Below are 23,488 nucleotides of genomic sequence, written 5' to 3' on the forward strand. Positions count from 1 at the left end.
GGGCTACTTGAGTACTGGGTTGGGAATGAATATTACTTCTAAAATAATTATATATATATATATAAAAACAATGCAATTTCTCTGTAGAGGGGAAGTTGCACTATTTTTCATAAAGTGACTATATCGTATATATAGATGACAGACATAGAGGGGTATATTTACTAGACAAGGAAATGTGGAATAATTACAAAATCTAGGCCATGTATGAAAATTGGTTGATCTAGAAGATACTGGTTTTCTAAAGTGCAATTCAATTATGAATTTTCTGTAATTTTCAGTTTTGCAGATCAACTCAATAATACTATAACATACTATTAAAAAATGTTAGAAAAAAATAAAATAATATTCAGACTTCTTTGGACCTTAGCGTTTCAAGGTAAACTCGGACATTTGATAGCTGGAGTCTTCCTGGAAACTCAATGTATGGCTTGAAAAACATTAAAGAAAGGAACATTAGTGCAAACAAGGTCATTACTAACAAATTACATCTTCCCCATCTCCGTACTTAAAAACAAGTATTGTATGTCTAACACACAAAAGATATAGCTACAAAGCACAACTCAGGGAAATAAAAGCCCGTTTCACAATATCCCTGTCAACAACTTATTGGGGAAGTACAAACAGAGAGGCAAGCCTAGCTCGTCCTGACATTAAAATGAATGGAAATCACTAAAGAACCAAAGGAATTTTCAGCCAATGCCATTCATTGAACACTACGACCACAGAACACAGGATGCTTAGAAGTGCAGTGTTTGGATTCCCAACAAAAAGGCAACACTAAGGATAGGGTCTGTCTGACACACATTTCCTTTTTGTATTGTTTGCTGCAAATGAGACATGTACATCCAAATACAGATGCACCAAACACCCTTACATGGCGGCGTTTAAAATAATGTTAGAATCGCTGCTATTTTTTTTAGCATTGCCTTACATTATAGGGGGGAAAAGGGGTGAACTGTAAAGACTCATTATAAAAAGCATAGGAAGGGCAATAGCCAGAAGGGGGTTGTCCCTTTTTGCACAGTGCTGCTGGTGCCTATTACGATGGGCGCCATTAACGTTATAGTGTGATAGACCTTATATAATACAATTTCAGCCCTGTAATGTGTTAGTTGAATTGCTAGAAAATGTGTCATTTGAATTCTGGTTAACCAAAATGCAAAATGAAGGCCAAAATGTAGAGATATTGTTTTCCTAATTAGCACTTTTTGCCCAATTCTTGCAATTTGGCTTTCAATTCACTACAATTTTTTATTTTTTGTGTGTAAATAAATCCATTTGTATTGTGTGTGACTCCTTTCTGTTTACTTTGTACAAATTGAGGTCATATCATTAAGTAATGTATGTTTTTGGCAATACTTCCTAATTCCTCTTTTTCCTTGTACATATGTGACCCCTGGCCAGTTCATTTAGGTTAAGCACTCCACCCCTCCACACACTCTTTTGCCCCATAACAAATGTCCTGAAATTTATGTGAAAAGGAGAAGAGTTTCTTGGAGACCATTAAAGGGACACAGTAAATTCTTCATCTCACTAAGGTGGTTATAGTGACAGGTGTACCCCTAGCACTGTCCTTTGGTTCAGCATTAAACTATTTCTAGTGGTATAACACTTAACGAGAGTCCACAGCAGCCCATTCCATCTGTGCTATTCAGGTAATAATGAACCGTTCACCTGAGCAGCAATGGGTGTTTGTGATGAGCATGTCTGCTCTACCTCCAGTGGGGGCCTGGCTTGGGTGGCCAGGGACTCTCACTCACTGTTAAACTGCTAGAAAATGTTTTAGCACTGAATAGTGTCAGCACCAGGGGACCTGAGGCACTATAACCAATTCAATAAGACGGAATGGTTATAGTGATCTAGGCTGTAAGCTTGTTTGAGCAGGGTCCTCAGGAATCTATTGTTCCTGCAACATTTTATAACGGTCTCACTTATTGTTAAATTCCCACCTTCATATAATAGTGTAAAGTGTTACGGAATACGTTCACGCTATATAAATTCCAAAAATAATAATAATAGTGCCAACAGTGTCCCTTTAAATGGTCACCCTAAGTCCGACCATCACTTTGTCTAGCATCTCTGTAAAAAGTGTATTAGTTAGTATAACACATACACAGATGTAGAATGAAAGAAAAAAACTGACCGGTCTCACCTTTACTAGACTATAAAATCTCAGAAACAGGCCTGTCTCAAAACTGCCTTGTGGGGGAGATTTAGTGTATTTATCCAATGGCTAAGTGGTTTAATATTATTATTATATTAGAAACATGTCCACTTGGAATAGTTCACTTCTTTATAAAGTTAAGTGCTGTATCTCTACTCCATCTAATGGTTCGGAATCGGACTCGACTTGCGAGAGCCACTTCAGGCAACAGAGCGCAGAGTCACACTGTATTACATTACTACAAGTGTAAGGAGGCAAGAGTTAATGGAGTCATAAAAGACTGCTATCCTGCAACTAAACACTGAGAAGGCTTGTCAGATCACATTGCAGTGAACTCCCAAAACATCCCAAGCGAATACAGTTTTGCTCGAGCTCACCTCCCACTTTGAATATTTTGTTCTGATGGAGCCCAGACTGTATTTTATATCACAGCACATGGTATAAATTATCACCATAAAAATGCAAGGCTTACTGTATCGCATGGCCATGGGGACAGATGGCCGCCTTCTCCCAGGTCCTGACCATGGCCTACATTAGCAGAGAGTAATGTAACTCCAAACTAAACCTTGCAAAGACCTGTATTAGTATGAATCGGTCTAGACTTTGCACAGCCAAGGATCGGTAATTCAATTAGATTTCAAAGGGACTAAATCTGCATTTACAGAAAGTGAATACAATACCTTCCTGTGTCCTCCCCTCCTACAGGCAGTAATAAAACAAACCTCCAGAGGTTTACACCTCAATGCATGGTAGATCAACAACAAAGAGAAGCTGGCTGTAATAAACCACACACCGTTTGGTTTACCAAAGGTCAGCTAGAACAAGGTAACGCTTTGAGCACCGAAATCCAGGCAAAGTGTATCATTCAGCCCCCACTGCGCTTAAAAGGTTAAGCATCTCTTCACAGGATAAAGGTTTTTTTTCTTCATATTTTTAATTCGGAGTAATTCCATACTTTACCATTTTATTATTGCCTATGAGAGGATTCAGTGTTCTTAGTGCTAATCCTAACTAGGAACTTAATTCAATATAAAAATGGCAAAATACGACATGTGCTATGGCAGCTTTAAGCTGTAGGGCCATTAACCTTATTTATATGAATCTGCCGGGGTGAAGATGCTGGCACCAAATGCCGGGACATGCATCAGGCTGCGTGGTTTCTATTTTGATGATTCTGTAGCACGTAATGCGTAATTCTAGCAACATTGCCGAGGCAATATATTCAGTTATTCTGTTACACCGAAGTCAGATTTTTAAAATGTCTTCTCGTATGCTGCCTGTTCTGTTTTATTAAAAAAAAAAATTATTGGAATTCCGACCCATGATTTTCATCTGCGAATCTGCACATCCTGCCCTGACCATTGGCGTAGATTTGATCACAAGACTGCCATACCCACCCCTCAATGGATCTATGTCAACTAGTATAGCAATTAAGACTTAAATCAAAAGGAAACTAGATAGATTATTACAGAGTCCGTGATGGCAGGATTGAAGAATGACTTACTTATACGTAGTCTGCAACAGCTGCAGTAGCGAACACTAGCCATAGTCAAAGCCGTTTTCCTGGCACCATAGAGTTAATAGGTCCCCCCCTCCCTCCCGCCCCCCTCCAGCGGCGTTGAAGGGGTTAAAACCCCTTCAGCTACTTACCTGAATTGGCGCTGGGTCAGGCTATGCCCATGATTGTCCCCCGCTGATGTCAGCCGGCGGGAGAGACCTAAAGCGCATGTGCGGCAATGGCTGCACACGCATTAGACCTGCCCATAGGAAAGCATTATTCAATGCTTTCCTATGGGTAAAATCTGACGCTGAAGGTCCGTGAGGACGTCCAGTATCAGACAACGGACGTATCAGACAACGGACGTATCAGACAACGGACGTATCAGACAACGGACGTATCAGACAACGGACCAAAAGTCCGTTTGGATTCCGGAAGCCTTTTAGTGTCTGGTAGACAGCCACAGACAGGCAGACTTAGAGCTGCAATGTAAACATTGCAGCACTTAGTGCAAAAGGGTCACAGCACCTAGACTACTTCAATGAGCTGAAGTGGTCTGGGTGCCTACAGTGTCCCTTTAATATTCTTGTAAAATAAACCTCCAGGCCAATAATTAGCTTTCATGTATGCATCATAACTGAAATGAAGAATTGTATTTTTCCCATAGGGATAAAACAGCTTTAGTATTAAAATGTTCTTCACCTGCAGACAAACTGTTCTTATTATTCAATCTCCAGGGCTTGGCAGATATTTCCAAGAAGACGGAAATCAGCTTTGCTTTTTTGCATGTTTTTCAGCACGGTCAGCTGTTTACAGACATTGTTGGATCTCATTATTCCGATGAAGTGAATGCAAAGCTCGCACATTAAGTTCTAAAAGAGTCAGCAACTACAAACCTTTCAGTAGAATGAAAGTTAATGGCTACCAAGAGATCTGCACTGTCCTGTATGCTGTATTTAATCACACAATAAATCACTCAGCCTAAATAGTATGCATCCTATAAATTAATGGAACCAGAAAAAGGACGCTTTAATCACTACAATGGGAATTTTGCAAAAATATTGAAATTCCTTTGCCAAATCGCTACATTCACGAATTTCGTAAATAATCCTCACAGTGATAATGGCTTAAAATTTGGGTTTAAGGAACACCCTACTTGACACTTGTGGAGCCCATAATTTGGGGCTCAAGGGGAAAGGTCCCTTTAAAAAAAAGGGGGTAGATTTGAGAAAACCACTGTAGAGCAAAAAAGAAAATATATATATTAAGGGACACTAAAGGAAAGTCTAATTAAAAAGCCAAAACAGCTGAAAGCTGAATAAAGGGGCGATAGACTATGCTATTATTCAAACAGTGCAACTGGTATATAGTAAATACATACCCAGAACCAATAGCTATTCTGGGAAACTATTCAGAGTAAACTAACTTTTTTTAACCAAAATTACAATTTCATTTGCATTTCAAGAGAGGAGCAATTCATCAGGGCCTTCTGCCAACCTCTCCTCAAGGCCAATAAGAGCTATGAAATGGTCTCACTTAGTAATTTACAATTAAATAAAGAGACCGCTCTTCTAGTGAGAAACAGGCTGAAATACACAAAGAAAAAAGCTAAAATAAAAATAAAATAATCTTAAGTAATGGATACTGTGTTATATTAACTGTGTAGCAAAGTAGGCAGAACAATGACCATAATACAAGGATATCTATAGGGAACTTAGCATAAATATTGTTGCAATGTATTCAAAGGAAGGACACAATAACTAATATGTCTATATGTGAATCTAATCGACATGTGCACAAGTGAAATTTTTGTTTCATACGAATGATTTCGTACTAAACAAAATTGTAATTGCTCAATCCCGAATTTCATCCACAAACCATTCGTTTTTGAACGAAATTCATAAAATTATTAGTTACGAAAACTTTAGGATTAGGATGAAAACAGCACTACGCATGCGCAAACAAAACAAAAAAGCAAGGAGGGAGCAAGCAGCACTGCTGGCTCCCTCATTGCTTTTTTGTTTTTCAGCGCATGCGCAGTGTTATTTTCTCCGTGCTGTGGGGGTTGATTCCCCTGCACCACGAAGTCTATTAAACAAACAAAACGAAAAGGTAATGTGTTCGGCATTTGCCATTTGATTTAGTTTATATACGTTTTAGCAGAACCTGAATTTTCAACCGAAATCGTACGAAAATGAATGCATATGTCTAGAATCTAGCAACTGTAAGCTCGTTTGAGCAGGGTCCTCTTCAACCTATTGTTCCTGAAAGTTTTTGTAATTGTCTCATTAATTATTAAATCTCCCCCTCTTGTAATGTTGAAAAGTGCAACGGAATTTGTTGGCGCTATATAAATGCCAATAATAATAATAACCGTAGCTATTCCAGTCCCATCCCTTCACACTCACTTTAGCAGCAATCTGTGTGTCAAAAGTGCATAACGTGCTAAGTCAAGTAATTAATGCAGTAAAAGTATGGCAGGTTAATTACCCAATGCACGTTTTGGCGATATTATGTGCCTTCATCTGGGGCACTGAACTGGGCCACGGTGCTGTGGGACTTTTAAAAGGTAGAACATGAAAATAGGTGGTCACTTCCACTTATCGGAGCATTAGAGAGGCAGGGCGTGTAAAACATTCCTTCCGCTTAAACCACTCCACCTGGGTTGTAGAAACCAAACCCAAGGGAGGAAACAAGGGGAAGAGGGTGGCAACCGAGAAAAGAAAACATTTACAAAAAAATCTCACCTGCTGCCAGGTCCTATGGAGTGTAGCCAATGCCATGTGGCAGATTCTATTCACCATAGGATGGGTGACTAGCCCAGTCCCAGGGCCCTATCAGCAAATGGCAGCAACTTTTAGCAGCACAACAAACTTTTTGTCTACAAACACAGTCAAAGTGTTTACAGTATAATAAATAACAGAAGGGAATCAACACTGAACAAGAAGCCCTCTGTTTAATGAAAGGAAAGAACTTTGTTTCCTGAAGTGGTCTGAGCTGTTTGCTCCACACATAGATGGCTTAGCGCATCCCTGGTTAAAAGTGGGTATCTAAAATTCATGCCTGGTTGCCTGTGCTAATGGGGTATCCCTCTGCCGTTCTCCCCCCCACTGTCTAGTGTCATGTATTACTAACTGTATATCCGCTTCACCTTTGGTAGGTCAGGCTTCCTTCTCCTCCAAGCTAGTTAGTTATTTACAACTTTCCTATTTCTCTATTTCTCTCTTTTAGGTTATGTTGGCTTTTCTAATAAAAGATCCAATGACAACATTTTTGTGCAGGGTTTACATATAACTGACAATTTCATTTTATGTGTGAGTTGTTATCCTACCCAACCCCCACCCCCCCGATGTTTTACCCTTATTTTTGTCTATTATGTATAAAATGCGACAATGGGAATTTAACCTGGCAAACAGAATGTATAAATTACATACAGAGACAATGAATATTGGTCATGTGGTGACCCACAGCGAGTATCCTTCCACCCTAAACGGGAGTGATGACCATTGGCTTGTTACCAGTTCGTCTGACTCCTTCAGGCTCCTATCTCCACTGTTTCCTTTGAGTCCTCAGATTAGTTGTGATTAAGCTTTGCTGCAAGCCCTTCCCTGGTAAATGAGACAATGATGGTGTAGCCCCCAGGGAGGGAAGGAAGTCCACCAATGCGGTGATGCCTAGGGATTGGAGGAATATTGAAGGGTTTCCTTGTGGCTGTGGCACCGTAGTATTGCCGCACTTAAAGGCCATGATCTTGAATGGGTGGTCCTAAGCAAAGAGCACATTATTCACTCTGAGGATAACGGCCAGTGGTTTCCACTGCCTTCTCTTCTAGAGTGTACTTGGAGACAGATCTTGAAACACCTGGAGTGGAGTGCCCATATATAATGCCTCATTCCTTCTGCACATTTTCCAAGGTGGAGATGTAGTGAAATCAGACTATGATGTCCCTGGGGTATTTCCACCATACCTTCAGGCCATTACTGCTTTATGTGTCCTGTCAATAGTCCATTCCAAGTCTGTGATTTCCAGCAACAGCAGCCTAAAAATACCTGGAAAAAGTTGGAAGAGAGAGACCTCCCCCGGCAGCCCCCTAATACGCACATTGTTGCATCAGAACCCATTTGATAGATGCTCCTGCAGGCTCTCTATGGCGTAAAGTAAGCGGTTTAGCTCATTGGTGCAGTTCACCATGGTATTGTGAGCACCTACTACCCTCTCTACCCTGTATTCCAGCTCTGCCATGCAGGCCCCCAGTGCTTGAATTTTGGCCTTCACCTTCCCTGTGCTCCTTTCTATTTCTGTGGCCAGGAAGGTTCTGTTTGGCTACATCAGATGCAGGATCATGGCAGTGAGGCATCAGAGGTGGCATCTTCCTGATCTTCTGTTGAGCTATATGGGCTCTCTCCACTGCTATCTTGGGCATCTGCATTCCCTTGCAGTGCCGTGTGCAAAGTTGCACTATTGACGCGTTCCTCTTCTGCTGCCTCTTTTGGGAGGACTACATGTGTTCCATGGGTGCCAGGCAAGTGAGTAGCGGTATAAAATGTTGTTATAGAGTGGTTGCTTGTTGTGTTTTAACTAGCGCTATGGCCGGAGCTTGGAACTCAGCAGTCCATACAGCACAATGTCCAAGTCAGGCCTCTCAAGATATAACCATCACAACTGAATTACCGTATATACTCGAGTATAAGCCGACCCGAATATAAGCCGAGGCCCCTAATTTTACCCCAAAAAACTGGGAAAACGTATTGACTCGAGTATAAGACTAGGGTGGGAAATGCAGCAGCTACTGGTAAATTGCTAAATAAAATTAGATCCTAAAAAAATTATATTAATTGAATATTTATTTACAGTGTGTGTGTATATAATGAATGCAGTGTATGAGTGCAGTGCGTGTATGAATGCAGTGCGTGTATGAATGCAGTGTGTGTATATGAGTGCAGTGTGTGTGTGTATATATTAATTGAATATTTATTTCCAGTGTGTGTATATAATGAATGCAGTGTGTATGAGTGCAGTGCGTGTATGAGTGCAGTGCGTGTATGAGTGCAGTGCGTGTGTATGAGTGCAGTGCGTGTGTATGAGTGCAGTGCGTGTGTATGAGTGCAGTGCGTGTGTATGAGTGCAGTGCGTGTATGAGTGCAGTGCGTGTATGAGTGCAGTGCGTGTATGAGTGCAGTGTGTGTGTATGAGTGCAGTGTGTGTGTATGAGTGCAGTGTGTGTGTATGAGTGCAGTGTGTGTGTATGAGTGCAGTGTGTGTGTATGAGTGCAGTGTGTGTGTATGAGTGCAGTGTGTGTATGTGTGAGTGCAGTGTGTGTATATGAATGAAGTGTGAGTGTGTGTGATGCAGTGTGTGTTTGTGTATGTGTTGGTGGGGGTGGGCATTTTGATATATTATTAATTATTTTATTTTTTATTTTTTAATATTATTATATATTTTTTATTATTATTATTTAATGGCATTATTATTAAAAAAAATTATATATTTTTTTTCGTCCCCCCTCCCTGCTTGATACATAGCAGGGAGGGGGGCTCCTTCCCTGGTGGTCCAGTGTCATTGGCAGTTCAGTGGGGGGAGAGGGGGGCTGGCAGAGCTGTACTTACCTGTCCTGCAGCTCCTGTCAGCTCCCTCCTCCTCCGCGCCGGTCCGTGCAGCTCTTCTGTCAGCTCACACTGTAAGTCTCGCGAGAGCCGCACTATGACCCCGCGGCTCTCGCGAGATTTACACTGGGAGCTGACAGACGTGCTGAACGGACCGGCGCGGAGGAGAAGGGAGCTGACAGGAGCTGCAGGACAGGTAAGTACAGCTCTGCCAGCCCCCCTCTCCCCCGGTCTGTATTATGGCAATGTAAATTGCCATAATACAGACTCTGACTCGAGTATAAGCCGAGTTGGGGTTTTTCAGCACAAAAAATGTGCTGAAAAACTCGGCTTATACTCGAGTATATACGGTAATTTATATAAAAGATGTTACTCTATAAATACATCACAAGTAATCTGTTAAAACCATTTAGAGACAATAATTAGTTTGTGAGTGCTGGACTCTCTGCAAGAGAAAAAGCATAAAACAATATAAAGATTTCTAAAAATGAGGTATTAATCAGGCTGCCTGAAAATGCTAAGTTATATTCAAATAGAAAGTTCTTGGTATGCTTAAAGGACCACTATAGGCACGCAGACCACTTCAGCTCAATGAAGTGGTCTGGGTGCCAGGTCCCTCTAGTTTTAAAACCCTGCAGCTGAAAACATATCAGTTTCAGAGAAACTGCTATGTTACTCTGAGGGTTAATCCAGCCTATAGTGGCTGTCTCACTGACAGCTGCTAGAGGTGCTTCCGAGATTCTCACTGTGAAAATCACAGTGAGAAGACGCTGGACGTCCATAGGAAAGCATTGAGTAATGCTTTCATATGGGCTGTTTGAATGCGCGTGCAGCATTCGGATCTAACGTCGGCAGGGGGTGGAGAGTTCCCCAGCACAGAGGGAGCCCGGCGCTGGAGAAAGGTAAGTGGCTGAAGGGGTCTGAACCCATTCAGCCCAGCGGGAGGGGGGCCCTGAGGGTTGGGGGGACCTAATGACCCTATAGTACCAGGAAAACGAGTTTGTTTTCCTGGCACTATAGTGCTCCTTTAATAAAAGTTATATATATCACCAGTATTTTTTTCCAACTTACAAGCAGGATATAAAAAAAAAATTAAACAGAATAAGAATAGACAGTTTATGATGAGGTGATACTTTGTGACAGTCCGATATACACTAATGAAATGTCTGAGGAATTGGGCTCAGTGTTCTAGTGTGTCATGGAGTCCTGAGAACCACATCAGTTTAAGTGTTTAGTTTGTTGACTGAAGGCATACACCTGAAAAGTACAGTGGCTACCTGTGAATATTGATTACAGATCTTTAAGTCAGTACGACAATTCTGAAATGTATTTACTAACATACCCTTATAAATCACATATAGTGACCATGTTGAGCAACTGACTATTGCTACTAAAGACAAGGATAAGGATAAGGTTAAAGTTTTGTGTCATAAGTATATCATGAATCATAATATCAAGTTCTGTGCTACAAGCTAGTACTGATAATTTCTGTCCCATGAAAGTCTGAAGGGTCAAGAGCACAAGTATTAGGGGTGCAGGTCTACTTACCCGGGCTGAATTTTCACTCACCAATGGCTAGCGAATGAGTGGAAATATTGAGCCTTGGATATAGAAATACATATATTCCAGCTGTGACATTTTCTGTTGACTATGTTAAAATCTTGTATAACCAGCTATTTTGGTGTCAATGTAGATGATGGACTTTTCATGATCCAGACATATGATACCACAAAGGGTAGTTGAGAATGACAGGGCTAAGATCCTGTGGGACTTCCAGATCAAGACAGACAAGCAACCCGATATTGAGGTGGAAGACCAGGAATGGTGGAAGACTGCAATGGTGGTGGATATGGCAATACCCAGTGACCATAATAACAGGAAGAAGGAACATAAGAAGGTGGACAATTACCAAGGACTGAAAAAAAGCAAGAAAGGATGTGGAAAATGAAGGGAGTAGTTCCAGTTGTGATAGGAGCACTTGGGGCAGTAGCCCCCACAAACTGGGAGAGTGGCTTCAGCAAATCCAGGAACGACATCAGAGATCACTATCCAGAAAAGTGCAGTTCTGGGAACAGCTCACATACTGCTCAGGACCCTCAGATGCCCAAGCCTCTGGTAGAGGATGCGAGAGAAGGAATACACAAAATACCACCCAGAGGGGTGAGAAAGCAATATATAGAATATATAGAATTGAAAGTCCTATGAGAATATTATATTAGCCAGACCAAAAGTTACATGCCACTGAAAGTCTGGAGGGTGCATGGCATCCTCACAAGAAATGGATTAAATAATTTATATATATATATATATATATATATATATATATATATATATATACACATACATACATACATACAATGTGCAACAAAGTAGTCAACACTCTAAGCTCTTTAAGGAGTCAGTGCCTTTTAGTTGAGGTCTAGATTTATGCACAGTAGATGCCAATCATGAGCAAAGTCAAAATGATGATTCTACTTAGGAACAAGGAACTAATGGAATAAAAAATGCTGAGTGCTGTAGATGGTAATATACTAATACAGCGTGTATAAGGAATCGAGAACCCAGCCAAATGATTAACAACTGCTGTGCTCTGGACTCTAAGGTCTGGAGAACACAACCGTCTCATGGCAACATACACACAAACATTATGCTTAGTGATACAGGAAATGAAGATAATTGGGTTATTATAGCTTCATGGACTATGTTGTCATTTCATAAATAAATGATAATAAATCTTTAGGATTTGCAAAATCATAAACTCTCTGGTGATTAGCGACTAAGGAATGTAACTATAAAATTACAAATTTATTTGTATATGTAAATGTGTGTGTGTGTGTGTATGTATGTATATATATATCTCAAGAACAATTTTTTTTTACATTTTAAATAAAAAATATTTTAAAAATAATATTAAAGGATTATAGTTGTAAAAACACTGTTTAGGTCCCGAGTCCACATTGCCTTCTTTAACCCCTTAAGGACCAAACTTCTGGAATAAAAGGGAATCACTACATGTCACACGTCATGTGTACTTAAGGGGTTAAAAAATGTATTTTACCTAACTGTTTTCCAGTACTGCACCAGTCTTGTAGTAACTGGCCCTGCCCAACCCTGGCTGAGATCATCAAATTTGATGATCTCAGCCAATCCAATGTTTTCCCATAGGAAAACACTTGCGGAAAAAATGCTGTGCTGCACCAATCAGCATCTCCTCATAGGGGTGCATTGAATCGATGCACCGCTATGGGGAGAGTTCAGTGTTTCCATGCAGAGAGTGGAGTCTGGCCCAGGAAACACCATTGGTGGCAGTCTGAGTAACGGTCAATAGAAGTGTTCCATAGGCAGCAATGTAAATACTACTGATTCTTAGAAAAGGCTATGTTTACAGTAAAATGCCTGCAGGGACATAACTATACACATTACACCAACTACATAAAGCTGTACTTTGTCTGGTGACAATAGTGTCTCTAACTAAAAACAAAACCATTAAAAATAAAGAATAAAACTTCTAAGCCATTAATTCAGACATACTTTGATAATGAGAAGAAAAAAAACAAAACACCATACTCCCAATTTCATGAAGGCAACAAGTACAAGTCATATATCCATTTGCGTAATCAGTCTTCTTCAGTTTGTCATGAGAGTAGAAGATGCAGATTATGGCCCTACAGTATATTATTTGATTCAGTTACATTGTATAGCCCTCCACCTATTCTACTTCTATTTCTCCCTCCCACTCCAAGTTTCCCACGATTAATACCTTCCTTTATATGCCCTGTTTGTGTGCTATACCTTGGTTTATTCTCTGTCTCTTCTCTTACTATATAGGTGTCCTCTCCCTGCCACATCCAGCACACAGCTCTAACATCTACTATTTCCCCTCTTCTTTAAGAGCTGACATTCATTTGCTGACCCACATGTCATTTTAAAAAACTGTAGCAATCTTTCATTTTCTCCCGCATTTCATAGTTGGTAATATCTTACCAAACCCAGAGCCCTTGCTTATTCCTTTCCATTTCTACATCCTGTGTCAGCCTGCTAATCGTATTGCAATAACCAGCCTGTCCGATCTCATTACCCATGTCCAATACACACCCTGGAAACCTACCCCACCTGCAGCAAAACCACAAAAAGATCTACATGCCTGCAAAAACTTCCTTAGTAAATCATATCAACTAAGCAATTACCGGTAAACTATTCCCCCACCACCTATCCTTTCTGTTTTGATTATTACGTACATCTTTCTCCTCCGGTTGTTCCAGTGTCATATACCATTCCCATTTAATTTTGCTAATCCTGCAAGCAATCCAGTTTTACTTTAAATAGAATGCACCATACTATTTTTTTAAAAATGTGTTTAATTTTACCGCACTTACTTCAGATTTTAAGATAGTTTGAGCATGATCTTCATCACCTCGTGTTCATATACATCAAAGGTAACTTATTGATTTTACCTCTATGTCTTGTCCACTCATTATACAATACAGAGTAATATGTTAACACCTTGCAAACTATATATAACAATAATAATTTGCAATAAAAGCCAGAATTTAATGTGGAAAGAAGGGTACACCACTGCACACGTGAATGTCATTCATGTTTTTGAAAATATAGTTTACATGCGCACAGGATGTCTAAAACTTGCAAGTTCAATGATTTTCCCTTTTTTCACATGAATGAGAGCCTAAAGATTGGTTGGGGTTTTATCTTCTTCCAAATTCTAAAATGTATTAAAATTAGTATTACAAATCCACTGGGACCACCCATTTAAAGTAATGAAAGAACGGGTAGACATGGAATCACCATAGTTACTGTATCACTTTCATTGCAAACTTCTTCAACTTCACTGCAAACAAATAAATAAATTGAAAACATCTAAAATTGACACGGTCAATTAAATATTTGAGATTTTATGCAAAAGTTAATGGGTTTTACCATAACCATAGCTATCCTAGTGTTTAATAATTTACCTTTGGCCTGGGAATAAAAAGTATATATTTATTTTTTCACAAAATGGAGACCTTGGACCATAAAATCAGCATGAGATAATCTCAAGATTTATTTCCTATGCAACATGAACTTGTAAATTTAGGATGAGAAAAACTGGAATATGTTCACGGTCCAGCTGTGAATTATTTTTTTTACTACAAAATGTTGCAATGCAATAAGCAGCGTATTTATAAAGATAAACATGTAAATTTAAAGAAATGTATTCTAGCGATGTCCTAGTAACGCGCTAGGAGGTTATTGCCGACACTCCAGAGGCAGAAGAAATGTCCAGGAGAATAATAATTTGTCTTGCTAGATTAGGAAGCTGTGAACTCAGGGAAGAGACAGACCATATGAATTCTTGCCAGTAGTGAAACAGCCATTACTGAAGCTTCAACTGACTGAAGATACTTGTTAAATAAAGATGCACAGTTAAAGGACCACGGGATACCAAGTCTCGATCCTAAGCGCTGTGCTGCTTCATTGCTTAATTTCCTGCTGCCCAATAAATGTTAGGTCAAGCTGTCATTTACTGATGCCATGTTGGACGAGAAGGGAACTTTTGTTAGTTCAATATATAGACTGAAGTTGAAATTATCCACATGATTTGTGGATAACACGTAAACGTTATTTTCTAAAAGACACTAAAATAAATACCGTATATATTTTTTTACTTGTGACATGTACCTTGATTTAGTACTTTAATATTTGTACATGGATATTGTGAATACAAGTTAATTAGGTAATGGCTAGCATTATTCTAATTATATCACTCCTGCGTTGCCTGCACCCGTACTGTAAATATTTATATTAATTCATTTCATCAATATCCATTTTCCAGCAAAAGGTACAAGTCCGTCTCAGTTTCAAACGCATTAAAAAGCTGTGGGTTAATCCAAAACATGAATAAATAATGCGATGAAACTCATGCATACATGCATTACAGGAAAATGGAAAACAAGCAAGACAAGAAATCTAAAAGGTGGCAAATTATTCAGCTTGCAGAGGTTAAGGAATTATGCTGTTCGGCCACTTTCTTAATCCTTCCAAGTGGAAGTGTGCTACAATCCTACTCGTTGCATGTTACACTGAAACTTATTTACGTAGCGTTCAGTGATACATTCATATGTATATACCTTTTAGTATATTACTTTGGAGATCTGTGACACATGAACATGCTGCAAAGTAGAGTCTTACTGCACTGGACAAGTGTATTTGATAAAATTATATTTCTCTAACCTACCTTAGAATCTTGATGGAAAGGTTTGTTCATAGCAAGAAAAGACCTCAAACCAATGCTGTGATTCCTAACACAAAATTAAGAGATCCAGTCTTGGATGAAGACACCTCTCTCCTCACAGCCTTGGGGAACCAAACTTCCATTTGTCATTAACTCTAAAGTCACATTCCTCCCAATCTGTAAAATATACCATAGACATTTTTGCATTGCTCTGGTTCAAGCTAGAAGATATCAAAGTGTCCACCAATGAGATGGTTATCCACATAGTGGCAAACAAGACACGTGGTATCTGGCACCAAGACATAAGCAGTAGATCCTATAAGTCCTGCAAGTTGTGAGGTGAGGCCTCCGTGGATCGGATTTGTTGCTCCAGCACATCCCACAGATGCTCAACTGGATTGAGATCTGGGGAATCCGGAGGCTAAGGCAACACTTGAACTCTTTTTTTTCACGTTCCTCAAACAATTCTTGAACAATTTTCTTTAGTATGGCAGGATGCATTATCCTACTAAAATAGGCCAAAGCAATCAGGGAACACCATTGCCATTAAGGGGTGTATGTGGTCTGCAACAATCTCTAGGTATGTGGTACATGTCAAAGTAACATACAAATGAATGCAAGGACCCAAAGTTTCCAAGCAGAGCATTGCCCAGAGCATAATACTCCCTCTGCAGGCTGGCCTTCTTCCCATGGTGCAGCCTGCTGCCATCACTTCCCCAGATAAATGATGCACACAGGCCATCCATCTAGTCCAGGTTAGGCAATCTTCATCACTCCAGATGTTGTGGACTACATCCCCGATAATGCTCTTACACCCATAATGCTGGCAAAGCATCATGGGAGGTGAAGCAACATCTGATTAAAAGTAGTGGCAAGGGCTGCATAAACAAAAACAAAAGTGATTTAACTCCTAAATGGCAGAGAATTGAGCATTGAGACTGCAGGGATATGATCTATACACTAAACCTACTTCATCAAGCTAAAGTTGTTTTGACGTCTCTAAGTTTTTCAGAAATTTGAGATACGGTAGCTCTTCTACATGATCGGACCAGACAGGACAGCCTTCGCTCCCCATGTGCATCAATAAGCCTTGGGCGGCCATGACTCTGATGCCAATTCACCGGTTGTCTTTTCTTGCACCACTTTTAGGTAATAACCACTGCATGCCGGGAACATCCCACAAGACTTGTTGTTTAGGAATTGCTCTGACCCAGTTGTTTAACCATCACTATTTGGCCCGTGTCAAATTGACGCTGATCTTTTCGCTTGCCTATTTTTCCTGCTTCCAACATATGAAATTCAAGAACTCACTGTTCACTTGCTGCCTAATATATCCCACCCGTGACACGTGCCATTTAGCTATTATAATCAATGTTAACTACTTTACCTGTTTTCATGTTGTGGCTGATCAGTGTAATATGTAAGCGGAAGACTTTAGATACCTAAATGCAATTTAACGATTACGATGTTAGATGGCATGTCTACCTGTTTAAATCACTCCCTTGTATCAGGTGTGCTTTATTTTTTTCAGGGAAGTCATTATGACATTTCTAGTTTAACTCAAGGAAAGCATTATACAATATATTCAGGCACGATCCACAGAGCACGCTGTATCCTGCTCAACATTAAAACAATGACAAGTTTCCAAATCCACAATATCTCAAATTGTGGAATGACTAAGAGATGTACTCCCAGTTACTCATAATGGCTGGCACTGACCACATATCTTTCTCCCTCCATACTAAGTAAACAAGGTCATGCACCAGTGAGTTAACATTATGTTTAGAACATTAAACATTTCATTCTGTTATCCTGGGCACACTGAACCAATTTTAGCTCCCATAATGCTTGCGGTTTGTGGAACCAATTCATAACTTAAGCACATGCCCTGCAAAATGAGTGATTTAAATACTGACAAACTCCTGGACAGGAGGTCAAGCTCTCTTTTTGTACCAGTATGTAACTATATGTTTTTAAATATGCTATTTTTCATGTCTTTTTTATAATACATCCACATGTCTGCAACTCTTATAAATTGCAAGAAAAGAAGGCATTCTAGTAATGTATGCAGTAGAAGAGGAAGACTACACGTACTAAGGGTTAATCAGAGAATTGAAAATTTGATTAGAAAGAAATGTGACTCAGAGCAGCAGGGTTGACTCACTTGATGAGGATGTGAATTAAAAAATGCTGTGCTAAGCAAGTTGACTTCTTTGTTTCAAATTGGGAATTCACAACCACTGGCCAGCTGTTCGACCACTAAGTGCGAACTTTGCTCATTGCGGTTATAGTCAACTCAATTGTGTTGTGGAAAATTTCAAGATCTTGCAGCCGCTTTTACAGGCATGCACAATTTATTAGAGAAGGCCATATTGTACAATTTGTTGTCATTACGGATTTAAACAAGTAACATTAATGCCACGGTCACCATGACTGTAACCTTCCCACCAAAAAGTTAAGGCATAGGTTCTGCAACTCTACCACAGTCCATTGCTTTTTAAATATTTGACAATATACACTGAAATTGCTAAACACTAATGCTCAGTAAAAAGGGGAAAGGTCCATAAACAGGAACTATAGGGAGTCTTTGTTTGCTAAGGGCTATCATGGTTTCTGTGGATAAGGTACTTACAGTACACTATATGGCTCTATGGATTGTAAATTAGATAGACCAGGTGGAAAATTAGCAATTTCTCTAGACAAGACCTCACTGAGACTGTAACCTTCTCAGGAACGGGACTCCTTAAGGCGATAAAGACCCTAGAACTAACATTCTCAGGGTAGAGTTAAACTGAGGGACCAAGTTCTGTAGGGCAGGGACTCACATAACCAGTAAGTGTCAGGGCTATTACAATCCCAGGGAAGGATTTGCTATAACTTCAATAATTTCATTAGTGCATGGCCGACTTGGGCAAACAGCCAAAATAAAGAGTAACTGTTACTTCTCTTAAAGGGTCAGTTCCTCAGATCTTCATTCCAGAAAGTATTACTGAAGCATGTACTAGGGGGAGGACTGCTCTGGTAGGGGTATAAAACACATCTGCCTCATCAGCACTTAATGGTGTGGGTTACATCACTGTCCAATGATGTTCCTGGAGTGTTCATGATCGCTAAACCATTTGCTTGGCAAGCAGGCACATTTGCACTCGGGCATGAATTATATAGTGCTGAAAGGGACATACACCACTTGACAAATATATTGTTAAACAGCAAGCAAACCCTTTTAAACAAATACGCAAAGCAAAATAAAACAAGAAAAACTCTGAAAAGTATAATAAATACTTTTAAACTTGAAATAAACGCGGTCAGATTGCCTTATTGGGCACGTTTTTCATCTAAGGGAGTTTCTTCAGAATCCCACCACCCTCACCTCTTGTCCACCCATTACAGTTTCATACCAGTCTATTAATGACAGAAACAGGGTGTCACTGTGCACCAGCAGGAGAGAGAACCCTGACACCAGAGCCTGTTCTGCATGATCACATTGTTCGGACTGCCACTTTTCTCCCCCTTGTCAGGATGTTGCGAGGTCAAGAGATCTTCCATGCCTGACAGATGTGTAAATCTGTCAGGCATGCCCAATGCACTTTTCCACCATTCCTAGGGATAGGACACTGATTGGTTAGATGAGTGCTGCCCCCCTTGGAGTGGGCATGAAAAGTATAAAAAAGATGAAGCCTAGAAAATAAGAAGGGAAAGCTGTCTCATCAAAGATAAAGACAATTGCCTCAAAGTGTTGCATGATCCTTTAACAAATACGTAAACTCTCACAGTGCCAGCATGCAATTCACCATGAAGGGTAAATTTACGACCCTGGCTGTTCCACAACAGCCATGGATAGAGTGAAATAATATTAGGATATTTAATAATAAAAAAGGTGAAATTCACACCTAATTTTCAGTTGGCTACTGGCAAGTTCCAATATTAGAGAAGGAAAATTCTCTACTTTGTTATTTTGACCTAACATTTGTAATAGAATTTCCCATAAATCAAATTTCTGTGAATAATCCCAACGTGTATGGTATAAGCGCTATAGCAACATGAATATAATGCATATAGATAGCAGCAATCTGAGACTTGGATCCGGGACATAACGTTATAAATAACCGGAATAAATGCATTAATACCAGCTGATGTTCCCCATCCATTATTAAACCACACTCTCAGTGCAAGGAGAAAAGTTCCCTTTTTCACGTCTTATTACTCTGTGGAACATATGAACACTAAGTACAGAATGATAGTAAAAAACACATCTTGTTGTGCCTACCTGTTTCAGACAGTTTGCTTTGCTGAGCTATGTGGATTATGTCTGCAGCCGTGTCTCTGACATCTTCATCCTCACTTTGCAAGAGTTGGAATAGACACTTCCACAGATGCAACGTGTCCGATAAACCTGTCGGGTTACAACGAAAGCGAAATGTCTGTTAGTGTTTGTTGACTACTCGTGCTTACAACTCCTTTCTTATTAGTATTATCAGTTATATAGCTCTGACATGTTCAGTAGCACTTCACAATTTACAGTGTGGATATAAAACAAATGATACATTTATGTGAACATAAGCAACACTGGAGACAAAGGAGTCACTCAAACAAGCTAACAATTTTGTGTTCCTTCATTATATACTGAGCAATACAAGAGGTTTTTAAACGATTAAAAATACTAAGTGAATAAATATTTAACACAGTTAGAACCAGGAAAGAAGTCAGGTACACTTTGAAAAATCCTGCTTTCTATTGCGAAACGCGTGTTTTATTTATTTATCTTCTGTGTTAAATAAAGCCTTGGATTAGGTCTTACAAACTTAACCCCCTTGACATTCAGTTATATTCATCATTACTTGGGACACTTTGTTCTTGTTCGAGAAAGTAACCACCCAAGCATTTATGGATTGAGCAATCCTGGCTTGCTCAAACACATGTGTGTAGATTTCTTATTATCGATATCTATTTTATACAATGTGCACTATTTTCTATGATTTTGTATTTCCACATATCCACGTTGAGGATAACACTCAGAAATCCTACACAGGGGGTTATACTACTGAATGCTTCTTTATAGGAGCCAGTGCAGGTTCCAAAATATGTGAGAGGAATAGTTACATTTTTCTAATTTCTTCTGTATGGACGATACTACACCATATTGCTCCTTTTTGTTCTTGTTTTACATATTTTACATTACACGGAGTGTCTGTAAAGAAGATTATTCCTCTTCTGAGTTTCTGAAGCAAGGATTATACCGCTCAAGCCTTCTTCTCAGAACTAGATTTAGCACAGAAAGTGCATTATTTTTCTTTCTTATCAACATCTGCTAATATACTGCGTCATCATGTATTTCCACTCTTTTGTTTCAACATAAATATCGAACTGTGTTGGTGCGACCGCCATCCCCACCTCAAGGAAGGAAGTCTGTGCCTGATCTTTACAGGATGAGCTAATGAAAACTGCCTATTGCCAAGAGTAAACCTACAGTAATGCAGCTAATTGCCAAGAGTTGCAGACCAATGATATATTGCTCACATTGCCTTGATCCTTGCTACATGGGTCTATATTAGAAATAGACCTCCATTGCTTGCAGCACCTTACCATAGGCCTATATTAGAGGCAGGCCTTCAGTGCTCAGAGGTCCTTGCTACAGGCTACTGTATTAGAAGTAGGCCCCCAGTGAATACTGCTCTCTGCTAAAGACCTCAATGTGGGAGGTAGGCCTCCAGTGCTTACAGTTTCTTGTTACATGGCTCAAAATCAGAGGTAGGCTTCCAGTTCCTTGCTACAGGCTACAATATTAAAAGCAGGCATTGACATAGGAACCAAAGGAAATCGGAGGGAGGGGGGGTTGACATCCTGTCATAATAATCCCATCACCATTTTGGGAGCACACTTTAATCCATGTAGTTTTCTACAAGCAAAATGTTATAGGAACATTTTTAGTTGAATGGAATAACCAACTTTAATCTTAAAATACACACCAAAATTTCTGTTGGTGATTCGGCCTCCCCAGTTCCAGATGGAAGTCTCCAGTGATCACAGCTCCTAGCAAGTGGCTTGTAGGCCAGAAGCAGTACACCAGTGGAGTGCAGTTTCCTGGTAGAGGCTTGCTTCTAAGAGGTCTGCCTCTAGTGTGGCGCATGTGTTTGCTAGAAACGTGTAACCATGGTGTCGACCCCAGAAAGTACAGATACTTGCTAAAGAACTATGTCTAAGTCTAGTTCATATATAGCATGACAATAACGAAGTCCAGTACCGCTTACGCAGTATTGTGCCCCTTGGGCCACCATCAGATTTCTATCATTAATAAAATAGTGACAATGAAAACAGATACCCAGAAAACTGGACAGTCCTAGAATGAAACATGAGCTCAGGGAAGGTGTGTTAATGTATGGTAATTTAATATGCATTCACTCTTCAATGTAAACCATGCACCTAATTCAGTATACATAATGTATCATTCCGCTTACATCAGTTTTAACATGTGGATCAATCTAAGGCATTTAATTCCATATACTCTTTCTGCAATCGACCACACAGCACTTGGACTGTTAGATAATACATTGCAATGTGAGACGTGAAAGGGATGAGAGAATTAGAGAAATACGGCTGAAAATCCATGGAAGGCGTAGTCCGATCAACTTCAACTCTAACTAGCAATTTGCTCCAATTTAGTCCAGTCTGTGATTTGAGAAATGTCAGTGCAAGGAGTTCATGAGAATTTACATGACATGCAGATTAGCATAAGATTTACCACATTCTCAAACACTACACCACAAGAATATCTTCCATACTTTCAGTGCTGTAAATTTCGCAACCATATGGCAGAAAATGCTCTGCTAAAGGACATCTGCTTCTCTAGAGCAGAACAATGTGTCAAAAGACTATGTCCTCAAAATACTAGGAAAAAGGGTTTCTGTGAACCTACATATACATTTTTATAACTAGGTCATCCGATTTTTTACATTTGGAAGTTGGCAAAAGTGGTTGGAATTAAATGAGTTAACACAAGATACTGGAAGGGAGGCAAATAGAGGGGTTAGAATAGCAGGAATATCCGAATTAAAGGGACACTATAGTCACCCAGACCACTTCGGCTCAATGAAGTGGTCTGGGTGCCAGGTCCCTCAGGTTTTAACTCTTTAGATGTAAACATAGCAGTTTCAGATAAACTGCTATGTTTACATTTGGGGTTAAAACAGCCTCTAGTGGCTGTCTTCCTGACAGCCGCTAGAGGCGCATTTGCGACGCTGGATGCGAAATTCGCATCCATCGTGCAGAACGTCCATAGGAAAGCATTGAGAAATGCTTTCCTATGGACTGTTTGAATGTGCGGGCGACACTTGCCGCGCATGCGCATTCCGCTCCACTCTGGAGCTGACGTCAGCGGGGGTGGAGAGGTCACCAGCACCGAGGGAGCTGGATTAAGGTAAACTGCTGAAAGGGTTTTAACCCCTTCAGCGCCAATGGAGGGGGACCCTGAGGGTGGAGGCACCCTTAGGGCACTATAGTGTCAGGAAAACGGGTTTGTTTTCCTGACACTATAGTGATCCTTTAACAATAAGGAGACCTAAGGATGCTGCCTAGGAGTTAGACTGGAGCTTAGAAGAGCTGGGAGCAAGGTGACAGGAGAGGGAAGAGGAAAGGGTTTGCAGAAGGGCTGCAAGGAAGGGGACAGAAAATGGTCTTCAAGGTTGGTGTCAAAACAGAAGCTGAGAGGAAAGTGACAGCAGAGGAGCTTTGACAGAGGTGACAGCAAAGAGGCGACAGTAGAGGGGCCGGTAGAGAGGCAATAGCAGAAGGGCCGGGAGGAAGGTGACAGCAGAAGGTGCCGGGAGGGAGGTGACCGCAGAAGGCGCCGGGAGGGAGGTGACAGCAGAAGGCGCCGGGAGGGAGGTGACCGCAGAAGGCGCCGGGAGGGAGGTGACCGCAGAAGGCGCCGGGAGGGAGGTGACCGCAGAAGGCGCCGGGAGGGAGGTGACCGCAGAAGGCGCCGGGAGGGAGGTGA

At 40.4% G+C, this 23,488-nt stretch overlaps 1 protein-coding gene across 1 annotated transcript in view; it reads right to left on the minus strand.

Moving 5' to 3' along the window:
• The window catches only part of THADA (THADA armadillo repeat containing), a 519,919-nt gene that overhangs the window by 63,647 nt on the left and 432,784 nt on the right, over positions 1-23,488 (minus strand). Inside the window, exon 36 of the mRNA XM_063443899.1 lies at positions 19,763-19,888. Within this exon, the coding sequence (XP_063299969.1) occupies positions 19,763-19,888 (126 nt within the window). The remainder of the gene's footprint in view (positions 1-19,762; positions 19,889-23,488) is intronic.

The sequence above is a fragment of the Pelobates fuscus genome, chromosome 2 (assembly GCF_036172605.1).
Source record: "Pelobates fuscus isolate aPelFus1 chromosome 2, aPelFus1.pri, whole genome shotgun sequence".
Lineage (NCBI taxonomy): Eukaryota > Metazoa > Chordata > Amphibia > Anura > Pelobatidae > Pelobates > Pelobates fuscus.